A 17,735-nucleotide genomic window follows, 5' to 3' on the forward strand; every position below is an offset into this window, starting at 1 on the left:
TTAGACAAGCTTCTAAATGATAATGTAGAGCACTACGTAGAAGTAAACAATTCTGAAGTCCTGTTATATAGTGAGAATATAGAACATGACTGACTATTTTTACAATTCTCCCAAAGACGGTACATAATCAGTATCATTCTGGATACTAGAGGAGAAGTTATTCTGTTCAGGGTAGTGGTTCTCTAAGTGTGGACTCTGGCCCAGCGACATTAGCATCTTCTGGGAATTTGTTAGAAGTGAAAACTCCTCGAACCAGACTCAGATCTACTGAATCAGAAACGCTGGGGATGGGCCAATCTGAGTTTCAACAAGTCCTTCAGGTGACTGTAACACATCAAGTGTGAGATCCACTGACTTAGAGCACGTGGGCTGAATTCTCTGGATGCACTGAGGCGGCTTATGTGTAGGTAGACTACCAAAACCTCTCAATGATTACTGCTCTTCTCATTTTCCTATTCTTGCCAGCCTTTTCATCACTTTATACCACAGATCATAATATACCATGCATTATGAAGGCAAAAATAGTCTACCCCACGCAAATTTCAAATATGGCTTTTAACGCCTATCAGAGGACAGCCTTGAAAATAGTGGTTCTCACAGTCAGATGAGATCGAGTGATGGGTATACAATATTAAATATTTTCTAGGAAGCTTTTTCAAAATTCACATGCCTCTTCCCTTATGACCCAGAATTTTAAATGCCTGGAAGGGGCCAAAAACTAAATTGAGAATTAAATAAATATTTAGAAAAAATTCCCCAAGTGTAATATTCTAACATTGATTCTCCTACCCCCTACCCTATCTTCTACCTGAGAAATACTACTTCTAAAACTTGCTCTGTGTAAGGAAACTGGCTTGTTAGTGCCACACACACACAGCTCTTCTAGTAGCTTAGAGCGATGCTAAATGTAGCATGACTTCCAATAAAGACCAAGAGTGTCCTGAGTTGTAGCTACTGAGTTGCTATACCAAAACTTTAAAAATATGGGCCCAATTTCACAGTGAGAAAAGAATAATCACTCTAGGGGAAACCTTTCAGTATTTAGGGCCACTAGGGTATCATTTAGCCAGAAAGTAAATAGCTCCTCACTTTTAATATGAAAATTGAATTTCAGGAGAACTATTAAACACTTCAACTATATATACCATTCAAAGTATTAAAGAGCCATTAAAAAGATTTAAAAATATTCTAAAACCTAGTTAATGGTTCTACTTTCTAATAAAACATTAGAAAGATTCAGTCTTAGAATGAATAAGCGTAATTCTATCATACATAAAAGTAACCTTAATTTCCATACAAGCTCATTAATAGATTCCCCACGGTATCTATGTAGAGTTTGCCTAATAGTGTCTTGTGAACACATTCTAAGCCACTACATATATGGTCAGAGAAAGATGAAGAAAAAAGAAGAGCTTCAGATAGGCTCTCCTCTGCCTTCAGACACTTCCTTCTCTTCCTCTAACGGTTTACAGCTATTACAGTAACCCCAGGGCTCCCAGCCACAATATTTAATGACTCCTAGTTGGGAGACTAGAGGTGTAGGAAACAGTTGAAATGGGTAAGTGAAATCTGGCTGAATGGACTTATACAATGTTGGAACTGAAAAAGTCTCAAAGATCATTTAGTACTGTTTTCAAAATGCCTTTCCATAAGCTGACAATCTTAATTGTACGCAAATCTAGCATTTGATAAATTTGCTATTTCAAGAGAGTATTTCCACTCTACTAACACTAATGCACACACACAATACTCATTCTGGAGGCAACGTTCCTTCATTAAGAGCTATAATACAGCAAAATAAGCACTTACCTTTATTTTCTTGCGATGTTTTATCTTTGGCACATTTTTATCAGCAGGTCGTACTATTTTATCTGCTTTAATCCATTCATCATATCTAAAATTGAAGGAAATTAACATAAATATAAAACACATACCACAGAAGGAACCATGCCATATTACAGAGAAACTTGTAAATAGAATCAGAACATTTCAGAACTGGAAAGGGCCTTGTAGGCCACCTAGTTCAACTTCCTGGTTCAAGAAATAAAGTTACCACAGCTCAAAGAGAGAGATGAAGTGACCTATCCAAGGACACAATGTCAGCTACTGGCTGCGCTAAGACTCAGCAAGGTCTCTGGACTCCTGGACTAGCGCGCACTCCTTGCTCCGCTGCCCCAATGAGAAACCAAGTCCGTGCAACAGCTATGAAGAGAAATCCCATACTCCCATATAGAAATCCTATATTTTTTTGTATACTTTGTTGTGTTCGTAAGCAGCAGGTAGCCCATTTTTCCTAACCGTGTCAGGAAGCTATAAGGGGAAGCACAGCTCTGCCAAGCCTCCAGTGCTGAGACACTTCCTACGTGTGCAGGCAGCTGAGGGCCAACAGTCGTGATGGCCTCTCCACTCAGTGCTGGCAGTCTGCATGATTTTACAGGGTGCAAGTCAGTACTGACTGCAATAAATCTACTTGTTTAAAGGGGAAAAAAAAAGACAGTTTATTTTCGTAAAAACTCAGCCAGAAAGAAGAAACATTAAAAACAAATTAACCTCTTTTTATGTTTGAAAGTTATCTACATTTATTCTGGAAAATGGGAAAACTCACTGACATTTTTAACTCAAGAAAATTAACAACTGAAAATGAGCTTTTAAATTAAAATGTCCTCATTACCAGAGGTATTAAGTGAAGTAATAAAGACCTTAAGTCAGGAAGCAAATGACCTGGGTCATTAGCTTATTAATAAATTACATTCTTGCTCTAGATAGGCCTAGTTGTATCTTTAACAAGTCCCAGGCAGAGCTATACTGCTGGTGCAAACCACGGGCTGTGGCAAAGCTGAGGGCTCAGCCCCACAATGGTTACGGCAGTGTCTGCTAGAAGCTGCTGAGGGCCACAGTGATAACTGGAGAGGACGAGGAAAGAATGGAATGAGTTCTAGAAAAGTCTTTACATATCCTTGCTGACTAGTTATGTGGCCCCGGTCAAGACGTTCTCAACCTCAGACTTAGTTCGTCCTGTATAAGGACCACTTTAAAAAGATAAAAAAAAAAATAAGACTGCATATCACATATGGCTCTTTGAGGATCAAATATATGATAAGTGCTTTGAAACAGTTTAAGTCAAATATTATTCTTCTACTAAACACACTCCTCTGGTATATATACTGGCGCACTAGCACCTACCTGTACATTTCCAGTAATTTTAATTTTCCCATTAATACTCAAAATTGCATGATGCTTGACAAGAAAGCAATTTAGTTCCTTCCAAAATTAGAGTGAAGGTGAAGAATGAACAGAAAATATATCTGCCCTCTACAAATTTGAATGTGAACTTCTAGAAGTTGCTCTTACTTGAATATAGTTATGGAAATCAGTGCTATGTACTTTAAGAAAAAACAAAACAAGCTTTCTATCTTCTTATGAGATAAACTAAAAACAGTTCATGATGGTTACACATAACATCAGCATAAGCTAAACGAAGATATAAGAGATTTTTACCTTTCTTACCCAAAGACTACCTGTTGTACAATTAATTTTGTAATACCAGACATTTTGACTACCAGTAAGAGTACTATTCAATTCCACTTGGATTTTTGACATGAATTATTATATTTCAAATTCGGGTGAAACAGTGGCTTTCAATGCAAGAATATCACCAAGATATTGTAGCTTTGATGGAGCACCAAACACATCAAACAAGCAAAAAATACTTACTGTCCCCATAGTTACAATGTTCACCGTGACAGAGAAAGATTTCTTTACGAGTCAGAGGTAATGTATTTTGCTTAAATTCTCTTCGGAACAAGGTATAAGGAACATATACATAAGTAAAATAGTGGTTACTCCACATGGTACAGGCTGATGCTCACTGCCTAAAGCTCCACAAGAGTACGGATACTATATGATAACTATTTTCTCCTCCTCCACCCAAACATAAACTAAGGATGGTATATAAGAGGACCGGTTATCAGAAGAACTTTAGTGAGTTTGGGGGTGGAAAGAGGGTTGAGCCAGGCAGGAAACAAAAAAGAAAGATTCTGGAATTAGAAGAAACAAACTATATACGCTTCTAAAATACTTGAACAGCAGTGATTAAACATGATGGTCTTACTATTCTACGTAACAATTTTGTTTGAAAACTACTGAATGTTCTGTATGGTTTTAGGAGATTCCTTGGGAAATTCTTTAGATATGTTTCCTACTAGAGCAATTACACGGTAATGTATGGTTCTATAAGTATTAGCTAATATTTATACTGTGACTCGTTTATTATTTGCCTCTTTCTATTCTCCTTTCTCAGTGCTTTTTGTTTGTTCAGGCATTCCCTTGTTCTAATACTATTCTTTTAGATTTTTTTCTTTTTTCAGCTAGATTTACGCTGCCTTTCATAAAATGTAATAACACAATGTTGTTATTGTTATTATAATTAATATCCTTCAGAACTAGAACATGCCTTAAAAATCTATCAAGAATTTATTTCACAGATTGAGAAACTCAAACCATGGAAGCGAACTCACATTGCAAGCTACAGGCTTGCCAAAAACCACTATGTGAGGAGTTAGAGAAGAACGGGAAATGGACTGCCTGTTAAACAGTGTAATACTAGAATGATTACTACTAGGCAGGCCAGGTCCTGTTCAGAGTAAGCATACAGAAGAGTCCAGACCAGCAACTGAAAAAGCCTCATTAAGAATGCACAGTATGGGGCTTCCCTGCTGGCGCAATGGTTGAGAGTCCGCTTGCCGATGCAGGGGACACGGGTTCGTGCGCTGGTCCGGGAAGATCCCACGTGCCGCGGAGCGGCTGGGCCCGTGAGCCATGGCCACTGAGCCTGCGCGTCCGGAGCCTGTGCTCCGCAACGGGAGAGGCCACAACAGTGAGAGGCCCGCGTACCGAAAAAAAAAAAAAAGAATGCACAGTATGAACCAATCCTCGAGGAGGGAGAACAGATGAAAACAATGCGTGAGAATTTTGGTTAAGGTAGCTTTTTCAAATTACAAATGCCTTTAACCAAACAGAGGTTGAGACCAGTGATGTAAACATTAACAGAAGGGCTTCCCTGGTGGCGCAGTGGTTGAGAGTCCGCCTGCCTTTGCAGGGGACGCGGGTTCGTGCCCCGGTCCGGGAAGATCCCACATGCCGCGGAGCGGCTGGGCTCGTGAGCCATGGCCACAGAGCCTGCGTGTCCGGAGCCTGTGCTCCGCAACGGGAGAGGCCACAACAGTGAGAGGCCCACGTACCGCAAAAAAACCCAAAACCAAAAAAAAAAAAAAAAATTAACAAATATTTCAAAATGTAATGAAGTTCCAAGTAGCACTTTAGTTGCCTGACTAATCTTACAAGGAAAAAAAAAAACAAAACGATGATCAGAAAATAGAGATAGCTATAACTGATCATTGTATATATTTTAAAAATAGGAAATGTTCTTTCCTTTTATGTAATTACTGATTACAGTACTATTCAGGAGTTCTATTCTCTTTTCTTTTCTTTTTTGTTTTTGGCTGCAAGGCATGTGGGATTCTAGTTCCCCAACCAGGGATCAAACATGCGCCCCCTGCACTGGAAGCATGGCGTCTTGACCACTGGACCACCAAGGAAGTCCATGAGTTCTATTTTCTTTACAGAATACTTTCAAAGACCAGGAAGGAGAGAAACATAAATTCATGTGGGAAAAAAGCAAAACGATACACCCCGAAAGGCAACATTTCCTACTGACACTAAATTATATAAGAAAGAGGTCAATTTTTTATTTTACTAGTGTTTGTTAATTTAAATTAAGTAATATTAGTGGGTTAAGATCTCTGATCCCCTATCAAATACCAAGAATAAAGACTTGAATGAAGGGAATTTAGTTCAGAACTACAGAAAAAGCTGCCACTGATTCTATTTATTCTATATAAATGTAAACTTTTTATATAGTCTATTTAATATACATTAAAAAGAGATTACAGCACATTTACTTTAGGCATAAGAAAATAGTCAAAGAAGATAGAAAATGGGAAAATTTAGTTCAAATTCAAATATCTTGGACACCACAGAAATCGAAATTACAGGGAAGTGGCAAACAGCAGAAAATTGCAGCTAAGAAATAGAAGACCATGAAATATTTCTCATTTCTCCTTGGGGCACCATACCAAGTATAGTATCCATTCATCCCTCAAAATACATTCTTAAAGAATATAAGAATTGGGGCTTCCCTGGTGGCGCAGTGGTTGAGAGTCCGCCTGCCGATACAGGGGACGCGGGTTCGTGCCCCGGTCCGGGAAGATCCCACATGCCGCGGAGCGGCTGGGCCCATGAGCCATGGCCGCTGAGCCTGCGAGTCCGGAGCCTGTGCTCCGCAACGGGAGAGGCCACAACAGTGAGAGGCCCGCGTACCGCAAAAAAAAAAAAAAGAATACAAGAATTTAAAAAACTAAGTCAAATATAAATTTTTTGGTTTTAAAATGCTTCCATCCTCTGAAACATTCCCAAATACATGGACATGCTGTACTTCCCTCACAGTGGCTCTCCAATATTCTTGATTCGGCTTTAAGTACCACAAAGTGAATCAAGACATTAGAACGCATATTCTGATGGGGTCTCTCTACTGTGCAGGAACTACAAACAGCTATTTAGGGCAACAGGTATTCAAAGAAACCACGTTATTGTTAAATACCTAGATTTCTCCCCAAGGCTAGCAGGCCTATTGCTGTCAGCTCTCATGTTCTGTGATAATGTAGCTTGAAAACTAGGAGAGAAATTTAAGCTAAGTGGTTGGCCTACAAACAAAATGACCTGCACCTTTAATCCAAGCAATAGAGTTTTATGAGAATGTCTGAGGAAAACAAGGAAGTTTGGATTATTGATATAAACTATACTACCTTTAGTTGGACTTTAAATTTAGAAATTACGAACAGAAGAGAGTAATTGGCCTGTTTGTGACAAAAGGAAATACAGTTTGCCAGGGCACAAGGAAAAGAAGATTACTAAATGCTTCCATTTAAAAAAAATATCAAAAAACAAAGAAAAACAAATATCGGGACAAATATTAACAAACACTGAGTTCGAAAATGAAGACTAAGTCTGTTAATGATTAGCCCATACTTTTTCAATTCAGTTATCAATAAATTCATTGTAATTAATGCGTGGAGTCTAGACAAGTATCTTATCTGATATTTAAAGTACTAAGGAAAATATTTTCAAAGAATATACTGACTTATTTGAGAACAGTCTATTGAGATCATCTAACATTCAACTAACGGAATAAACATGAATGACCAGATGCATGAGCAACTCATTTAACTTCTAGCCGTCTGTTCCCTGACCTACCTAAAATGAAGAAGGTAGAACAGATGATCCCCCAAATTAAAAAATTATATGAAACTCCCAGACTAGAAGTCTACACAGGGCTTATTCACTCGACAGATACTTCTTAGGTACCTATCATGTGACAGGCTCTGCGCTAGGCACTGGGTAATAAATGCACCACAGCTCCTTATCGAGGAGTTTACAATTTAACAGAGAGGACCACACTAATCAGTCATTACGTAAGTAATAATACAAACCTCTGAACCATTCAAACAAAGTAGCTACATAAATATTTGAAATTTTAATGTGTCGAATTAAAATATTTATACAAAGCTAAAAGGAACCATTCAGAGACCATAGCATACTTGCTCTCACCAGAGAAAAACAGAGTTCTAAAAAGAAAACGTTTTGACTTTTTTTTGGATCTGTTGGCAAATCATCTAAGAAATCATTTAGCAACAATAAAAATGGAAAAGGACATTAGTCAACCAGACATAAGATACCAAAATGGTTACTGTGCCCACATCAGTTCAGATTTTGGTTCTGCTTAAACCTAACTAAACCACTTTCAAAGAAATATCATCAGCCATGTATTAATATAAACCCACAGAATAATTACATGCAGAATAAGGATACCGTACAAATAATTTCAACAACAAAACTGAACTGACAAAATACTTAAAAACTCATTATTTAAAATATGCATACAGATTATAAAAGATAAAATCTAATAACTAACCGTTAATATAAGTGAAATATTAACATCATTTGTATGTCGTTTTCTGTAATGGAGAGACTCATTTCATAATTGCTGAACAATATGTATTTTATATCCTGCCTATCTATAGGCAAAAAACTTAATATATGTCATAAAACTAACTTAGCTTTTAAAAACCTCACATCTAAAGTGGAAATTTAGGCCCTCTTTAGCATGGAAAGGAATTCTTTCCCCCTTAATTGAGTAAGAAAATAGGAGGGAAGAAATATGATATTGTAATAGAAAAAAAGACCAAGTCACGATGAAGAGCAGCACTAGTTATTATCAATTATAAACTTTATAAGCAGTTTAATCAATATTTACCTACTTTATGAATTTTCTATAATAATCTCAATTTACGTATTTATTTTTAATGTGAGAGAATATCTAAAGCAAAATTTATAGAGACCTACTGACTACAGTTTAATGCTTTTAGTCATGTACTTAGGATAAAACAAAGATAAAAGCATCATATTATTGAAAAAATAAAATTCTAAGCATGCTATTAACATTTCATATTTCCACTCCATACAACACTGTTAAATCCACATCAAAGAAACAGGAATGGTGTTCATTGTAATAAAGAATATAATAGTAGGATGATAAAAACATGAATATTATAGCATCATCATATTAAAGATTTGACACAAATAGCCCAAGAGAAACGTACTGTAATTATATAGATCTGTTTTCCTAGAGAATTTAACTTTGTAAAATGAAACCAAGGTGTAGGTCTTCAGGCAGAGGTAGTATCAATATATAATGTTAGGAACACATCACAGAGCATTGTAACGGGCTTATAAAGACCACTGCAAATGGTTAACAACTCTGGCACTCATTGTATTTTGTGATGCAGGTACTGACTTCTAAAAGTATCCCCAAAGTTTGTTTTATTAATATTTGATAAGCTTAGGGGATTAGTCTGTTTGTGCACATTTAGACAAACATACTGATGTAACTTGCCAATCTACAAAACTATGAAATGGAATAGGTCCAAGTTAATGCTTTACATTAAATGTACCTGTCAATCTACAAAAAATACTAAATGGAACAGGCCCAGTTAAGTAAACACGCAGAGAGAGAACAAGAGAGAGAGAAAGGAAAAAAAGGAAGAAGGAAAGAGAGAGAGGCCATTTGAGTGCAAAAATATATGAGTTTATTAATCTTCTTCACAAATGAAATTTTTATTTTCACTTGCACTGAAAAACTAACCAACTCCAAAGTCATTTTTTAAGTAAAATTATATATATATATATATATATATATATATATATATATATATATATATATATATATATATATATATATTTTTTTTTTTTTTTTGCGGTACACGGGCCTCTCACTGTTGTGGCCTCTCCCGTTGCGGAGCACAGGCTCCGGACACACAGGCTCAGCGGTCATGGCTCACAGGCCCAGCCGCTCCGCGGCATGTAGGATCTTCCCGGACCAGGGCACGAACCCGCGTCCCCTGCATCGGCAGGCAGACTCTCAACCACTGTGCCACCAGGGGAGCCCCCGAAATTCATTTTTATGTTCCCCTTGTTCATTGCTTATAAGCTTTCGTTTAAATTTCTCTACATGTAGGACTGTCTGATACAAAGCATTTGTGTGCTGTAAAAGAATTTTTCACATGAGCAGTAACATACAGTCCTTTGACTTCCCTAGTAGTTTTTAATTTTAATGCTTTATAGCATAAACAGAAGTAAATAGGCTAGGAGACTGTGACATAAGGGTTTATGGAGACAAGAGTTTGGAGATGACAGTGAGGTATCAAGAAAAGAAGAATGGCACACAGGAGGAGCAGGAGTGTGCAAAGATAATAGGAAGACTTTGTGAAAGAGATATGGGCAATGTTCCCTTTCTCCCCTTAAAACAGGCTGACAGATATTTCCTTGGAAACCATTGTCAAATGGCCTTCATTTATAGTTCTTTAACTTTCAACTATAAAAATAAAGCAGACAACTTCCTAGATAGAGTACCTTGCTTTCCTTTCTATCATTACCAGAATAATTATTTCAAAGCATACGAGTAGAAAAACTTTGTACTCTTATCAATATTCCTAAGTCCAAAGGCATGTACAATGTAAGTATGGCAGGGAAGGAACAGGGAAATTAAGCTGAGAAAGTGACATAAAATTCTTCAAAGGAACAAAAGGAGACAGGGACTGGAAGAAAGGTCACAGGACATGAGCACTTCCAATCAGATTCATTCAAGTCTCTTACTCTCAATCCCATTTTGGCTGCTAATTAGGAGTTGGGCTCTGTATATTACCCAAAGAGGTCATTTAAAAAACTGACTACCATAATCATATATAAAAATTAACTCAAGATGGACCAAAACTCTAAACATTAGAGTTAAAACTATAACATTCTTATAAGAAAATGGGGAAATTTTCATAACACTGGATTTGGCAATGTTTTCTAGGATACAACACAAAAAGCATGAGCAACAAAGAAAAAAATAGATAAATTGGACTTTATCACAATTAAAAAGACACTATTAAGGGTGAAAGGACAATTCTGTGGGTTCACAGAATGGGAGAAAATATTTGCAAATGACATCTCTGATAAGGGATTAGTATACAGAATATATGAAGAACTCCTACAACTCTTTAACAACAACAAAAAACAAGCAATTCAAAAATGGGCAAAGGGCGTGAATAGACATTTCCCCAAAAAAGATATACAAATGATCATATAAAATTAAGTACATGAAAAGATGTTCAACATCACTAGTTACTAAGGAAATGCAAATCAAAACAACGAGATACCCAGTAGATTAGCTATAAATAAACACTTTTTTAAAAACAGAAAATGACAAGTGTTGGCAAGGATATGGAGAAATTGGAACCCTAATACAATGCTGGTAAGAATGTAAAATGGTGTAGCCTCTGTGAAAAACAGTTTGTTCCTCAAAAAGTTAAGCAAAGAGTTACCATATGTAAAATGATACAGAAGAGGTTCCAGTGAGAAAACTAAGCCACATCTGTCCCAATTCCCCACTTGTCTCTGTATTCCATAGGTACCACTTTTATATACAAGTCCCCTTTTTTAGATTTTAATTTCTGCTCTACATCCATTTTGTTGCCAGAAGGTCCAATCTAGTTCAATATTCGTTTAATAGTTACCATATGCCAGGCATGTACAGAACATTCTAGATGTGGTAAGGGATATTAATGGAATGAATATAAAAACTGAGGGGTTTTTTTTCATGTTTTAAAATTAAATGCACTTCCGTAATGTAAAGTAATGTGCTCCCAATATAAAAAGCTTAAAACAATAGAAAAAAATTTACCCACAGTCCTACATGGAAGTTATATTCTAGGAGGTCAAATCCCTTTGGCTCCAAAAAATAATTCAGAAAAATTCAATATCAGAAAAAGTGACTCAAATCAGGACTGGAAAATCAGGAACAGAATGTACAATAAGTTAAAATGGATACCAGAAGAATAAAAGAAGGGAACAATTAGAAGGGAGAAAACACATAAAGATAAGAAATGACAGAATGACCGAGGGGTGGTTTTCAATTTGGGAAAAGTAGAAAAGGAAAATAAACCAGAAAAGTAGCTGCAGCTGCAGCAGCCGGAACCCACGTGAAAAGTACCACAAAAGGAGTGGTCAGCTGGCTCAGGCACTAAGGTAAGGCAAGTAACAAGAGGTCAAGAAATAAGGGATGGAATTCGGCTAGATGGGGTCCCTGGTGACCCCGTTCTGGAGGCGTGGTGGAGGCGAAAGCCTTACTGGGTTGGGTTTACACAAAAAGAACAGGAGACAAACTGGATAACAAGTGTAAATAACTCTAATTGTTTTTGCTGGATGGAAGTGGAGCAAAGAAACAGCACAGTAGGGAAAGCAGGGGGAAGCTCAAATGAGATGAGAGGAATAACTGCAGGTCTATATGTGGATGGGAACGGTTTAGAACAGAGTGAGAAAATGAGAAAAAAGGGGAGAATTTCTGGGACCATATCTCTGATTTAGGCAAGAAGGTATGGCAGTTGGAAGATGGGTTTTAGATAGTAGCATGCTTGTTCACCCTAAGGCTAAAGATGAGAAGGCAGAAAACATGGCAGCAGATGTAGGTAAGAAGGTGATGTAGTGGAATTCTGTAGAAATTCTCTTATTTCAATTTTTCAATGAGGTCACCAGCTGAAAGTGAGGATGGGGGAAGAGTTCCTGGGGATTTGAGGAGATAAGAAACTGTATGAAAAAAATTGTTTCTGTAACTATGTATGGTGATGGATGTTAATTAGATTTATTGTGGTGATCCTTCTGCAATACATACAAATATCAAATCATTATGTTGCATACCTGAAACTAATATAATACTGCATGTTAATTATACCAATAAAAACTGTAATAATTAAAAATTACTCTCAAAAAAATGAAATAGTCTGAGAAAGTAGAAAGGGCATGGAAGGAGGACATATAGCGCCCACTTGAGGTTCACAGTCATGAATTTAAAATAAGACCACTCATTGTGGTGGTTTGTTTTCCTCCAGACAGGATCAGCTGCACAGGTGCAGGCAGGGAGTAGTAGGAGTGTTAGATTTCATCAGCCTTCTTGGGGTTTTGTCAAGCAGGTACTACAAAGCAACAACACAAGAGCAACAGAAGAACATGGGGGTTTAAAAAAAAAAAAGATTCTAACAAATGACTGAAGAATGCGAGCAACATAAGGAGAGGATGAGGGCAGGGGGGGAGACGGGGGCTGTACATGCTGGAGAGGCTCTCCCCTCACCTGGACAATGAATTCCTTGCTAGGGACTATTTCTTTGTACCTTTAGTGCCAAGCACAGTATCTGGCTTATAGCTGTTGAACTTATGTTTGCCAAATAAAGGAAGATATTTGATAAAAAGCAGCTGAATGTTCACAAAAAATGGGATGAAACCCATTTGTTTGTGAAAGCTTTTTACTAGTTCCCACTCCACCCACTCCCTCCAAGGAGGAGCCAATTTGCTTAGAAAAATAAGGTATTTTTAAAATGAAATTCATTTTCACTTCATATAATATACTTAAGTATAATTCATCTTACTTTCAGTTTTCTATAACTTGTAACATGGACTAGAACTAACTGTTGTTAGTTATTTAAGAGCTTTACAGTTGAAATTTTAGTGTCTCTTTTCTTTTTCTTTTACTTAAGGGTGTCATTTAATGCAGTTGGGAATCTTCAATATTAAAAAAAGTTCTCTAATCAAACTCCCAACTCCTTGATTATGGAAAGCCAAAGTAGAAATGAATGGAGAAAAATAAATCAGCATCGATACATAATAAAATATTGATGTATTTTAAATCCCATGCCAAGTAGCCTAGATAGTTCCAACACACTTGGTTGTTTTACTGAACAAGGATAGCTGTTACTGAACAAGGATAAATCCAACACACTCAAGTTTATGGCCAGTGAATTTCAAAGTAACTTCATTTTCAAACGTCAATCTCATGTTTTATGGCATGACCTAGAAGCTTGAGAGTGAAAAGGATCAATTAGCTAATGATACTAAAAACATTTATAAAATATTAACATCACTAAGAGAAATTAAAACAAATATAACAGAGAGCCTATGATTAAAAATTATTGAAGTATGACTATAATTTTTAAATGTATGGAGATATATTTTTTAAAAGACTAAAAGAGAACACACAACAGTATTAGTAGTGATCCTTTCTTTTATGTACTTTCTCATTTTTCTATATTGAATGCTACTTTTAGATGAGTTTTTAAAAATTCTGTAAAAAAGCATGTGGTGAACTAGTAAATGCTATAGCACTGGACAATCATTTTACATATGGCCACCATATCTGAAAAATTCTGTAACAATACTGTACCATTTATAAGTCATTATGTGGTTTAGGATCCAGAATTCTGGCTATTTCCCATAAATGTAATGTAAGTATGTAAAAATGTCTTTTTTTCCCATTGTAGTAAGTAAAAAAAAATTGGCCCAAATGCTATCTTGTGTAACAAAAAAATTAAGATTTTCAGTTGTGAAATAAGGGTATAAATGAAAATTAATGTAAAGGTTTAGACAGCACTTTAGAAAAAAAGGAAAAATGTAGAAATTACAAGAAAAACAGTATTTTTCTAAGAAAGATATTATTTTCTTTAAGAAAAACCTGCTTGATGGAAAATGTTTCAGATCAAACAAAACTCAAACATCTCCATACAAAATTTCCAATATGCTGTTGTAATAAACAACTGCCAATAAAGATAAAACTATTTTTATGAAACTTCATGCATATATCTTCATTTCTAATTGCACATCTCAAGTGTAAATTCAGAGATCAAGCTGAAGATCCCCAAAATAATAGGAAAACAGTTGTAGAGCTGATGAGGATTTGCTGAGGTCCTCACTAGATTAGCTTCAGACATGAAGGAGGAGCAAAAATCACAATTATTGCTTATTCATCAATAAGACAGACTCTTTGGTTATTAATCCAGAGAGAAATAGGAATACTGTTATGTTGACTACAAGAAAATTAACTGCTTCATCTACTGAAGGACAATTGTTTTCTCTATGATGCTGGAGTCTGTAGAGATCCACCCTACAGGTCTTCATCAAGACGGTAAGTTTTCTTCTTTTGAACGTTCATACCATACAAACGTGTGAGTCGTCAGAAGTAGATGGCATCCTTCTCGTTAACACAAGCATGTCTTGTTGAACTAGGTCTTGTTTTTCTTTTCTATATTATTAAAAACTTGAATGCCTCAATTTAAAATCCTTCCTTACCCTACCCAACCCCGTATCAATTTCAAAGCTCAAGTAACTGAACATTCTTTTTACCCTCTAAAATCCAAGTGCTCCTAGGACAGGATTATGCTTTCCTTTAGTAAATCTTTTCTTAACAAAACAAAGTTGCATCTTAATTGCAGAATAATTTTATGAATGTCTCAATTCTTATATCTACTAAGCCCCTTCTGTTTAATGAGATAATTAACAGAAAATAATCAAGCCCTCATAACAGTGAAATTTGAGAAGGCCTAAATTCTAACCATTTGTCACAGAATTTAAAGCATTTTATAAAGGCCACGAAGAAAACTGCCTCATTACATAAACTAGCAAAATAACCAGAAGAAAAGAACTGAAAAAAGAGGTAAAAGATGATGCAGCTCAGATTATCTATCTTGTGGGCATTACTCAGTAATTATTAATTTTTGCTGATTCAATTTTTCCTTCCTAACTTTAAACTAACATGTTCAACATTTACATTTACATCCTACGCCAAAGTGGAACTCCCTCTACATTTATATTTAATAAGATCATTTAGTAAAATCAAAATGATTAAACATCAAAAACAGGAAAATATTCTGATAACAGCTCTATCTGAGATCTCAAGTGTCTTCCTTTGAACATGATCATTAATAGTCAGCCCTTCAGGTGAGGAAAATCATGCACCACAGGGGCAGCGCAAGAACCAACAGCCAAAAGGATAAATTACACACGATGTTGAAAGAGGTATCTGGAAAGCTTATATTTCAGCAGGACAATACTGATGATAGGCATTCTTAAAATCCAAAACTTTGTTAACCTTCTTCGTAGAAATAATAAAGAAAAAGTCCCAAACAAAACTGCTAAACATTTCCTTATGACTTAAGCTTCAGAATGGATCAGAATTGCACTTCTCTCAAATTAAGAAAGGTAATCAGAAGATCATGCTTCTAGATAGAGCTTCCTATTGCTGCAGAAGGACAACACAAATTGTACTTTTAAGAAAGAGAGAGTGTACTTTTTTTAAGAAACAGAATTTGCAATGATGTTTTCTTAAAAACTTCCCAAACCACAGAATACAATTTAAATATAAAGTATGAGAACTGTATTCCTCCTTGAAGAAGACACTAGGTACACCGTGAAACTACCACTGAAAACTTCGATGGTTACCTTTTCAAGGGCTACAACTCTATCACAGGCTACTTCAAATATATCAAACATTCCAAAATAAACAAGGTTTTTCTTAAAAGATATCAAAATGCTCAGATCCCAAAACTGGCTTGCCAACTTTGGATAAAATTCAAACAAAATTTCTTTGGATAAACCAAAGCAAACTTGTACAAGAAGAAAATTCAGTCTCGCCTTTCAGTTCCCTAGGTGAGTAGCAGTCGGATCGTGCACTCTATTTCAGTCAAGCAGACTTGCTCATAACACTTCAACGATACTGTTTCAAACATAAAAATTAATTTCGGAGGCTTGTGAACAAGGCTGTAACGCAAGAGCTGTTAATGAGGAGATAAGGCTTTCTTGAAATAGCTAAAGCTTCCTAAGAAATCACAACTTTAAAATCCCTGCCTACTAAAGGAAAGAAACAAGATTACAAAGAAGAGGTTACTGCAGCAAGTTGGCTGAAAATGCAAGAGAGCAAGAAGCCTGATAACTGGCTCGTAGACGTCAAGAAGCTCAAAGCCCTTTTACCTTTTAAAGAAATTTTTCTATCATTTCACTAATAATGTTGCCTCTATTAATCTACATGCATAACATAAAAATCAGCTACATAGACTTCAGTTTTCCAGACACTAAGGATACCTTTGAACTACTGAAACCAACAAGTAGGAAGTCACTGAGCGAGGCACTTACTTGCCAAAACTACATGTTTTTTGTGTGGTATACTGTGCCCTCAATTAGAATACTAATAAATCTGTAATTCGTTAAATATTAAAATAGGAAATTATTTTACAAGTGTTTTTAGGTAGTAATCACTAGCTAAAACTCAAGTTACCTCACATTCCATCCGCAGTAATGCACCAAGTAAAGGACCTCTCCACCTTCGACATCAGAATCTTTAATACTAGCTTCATACATTTTTTGATTTTTCCCTCGTCCATACCGCACTTGGACTTTCATGCCTGGTGGATAGCACTCAAACTCCTCTTCCGCACTGTTGTCGTCCTCCTCTTCCTCCTCTTCCTCCTCCTCCTCCTCCTCTTCTGCTTCTTCATCATCTTCATCTTCCTCTTTATTCGTTTCATCTCTTGAAAGGTTTAAAAAATTGCAGTTAATAAAAGACACTTCATAAGCTTTTCAGTTCCAAACCACATAAAATGATAAAAATCGTGGCTGTGATTGTTCCGGGAACAGCAGGTTCCAAGTGTATGATATTCTCTGAGTTTCAATTTAATATGAAAAACTAAAACTGTGCAGGATGACCATGGATGGTTACAGAAAGATACATTCAGAGAAAATGAAAACGGAAAAGTAGTGCATTAAAAGAAAATGTCCAACAGCCAGAAGAATAGAAGTTGTGTTGAATAGCAAGAAACTAGTAAGGTCGAATGTAACATTTTTCTCATGTTTTATTGTAAAAGTGTTTTACATCTCAGTTGACAAAAACAAAAATCATCACACCTTATAGCCATTTTCTGACTAAAAATTATTTTTCATTCAAATATTTCCAACCTCAGGATGTTTAAACAAAACTTTTTACTAGCCAAATGGCTAGTCTTAATAACTTTAAAATAATTGCAACTAAATTTTCAAAAGTTATACTAAATGAAATATTACTTTACCTTTCACAGGAATATCCTACTAACTTCATGTTACTATCCCATCAGGTTTTTTCTTTCTATTCCTCTAAACTTCAACACAATTTCTGCTCTCTTTAACACATATTTACTGCAAGTCCTCTTCTACCAATTCTCTCAACTTTAAAGTTCTGAAGAAATAGGTATATGAGAGGCCAATTCCAAATAATATGAAACTAA

General features: G+C 36.0%; 1 protein-coding gene across 4 annotated transcripts in view; it reads right to left on the bottom strand.

Annotated features, from left to right (window-relative positions):
- The window catches only part of ARID4B (AT-rich interaction domain 4B), a 126,609-nt gene that overhangs the window by 18,976 nt on the left and 89,898 nt on the right, over positions 1-17,735 (bottom strand). For 2 of the 4 annotated variants that reach the window (XM_082673415.1, XM_082673416.1), the window contains exons 17-18: positions 16,754-17,005; positions 1,810-1,894 (exon numbers count right to left, since the gene is read on the bottom strand). In XM_082673415.1, coding sequence (XP_082529541.1) covers positions 1,810-1,894; positions 16,754-17,005 — 337 coding nt within the window. The remainder of the gene's footprint in view (positions 1-1,809; positions 1,895-16,753; positions 17,006-17,735) is intronic. The other 2 variants (XM_082673417.1, XM_082673418.1) reach the window with 2 other exon arrangements.

The sequence above is a fragment of the Grampus griseus genome (assembly GCF_964374135.1).
Source record: "Grampus griseus genome assembly, chromosome: 16".
Lineage (NCBI taxonomy): Eukaryota > Metazoa > Chordata > Mammalia > Artiodactyla > Delphinidae > Grampus > Grampus griseus.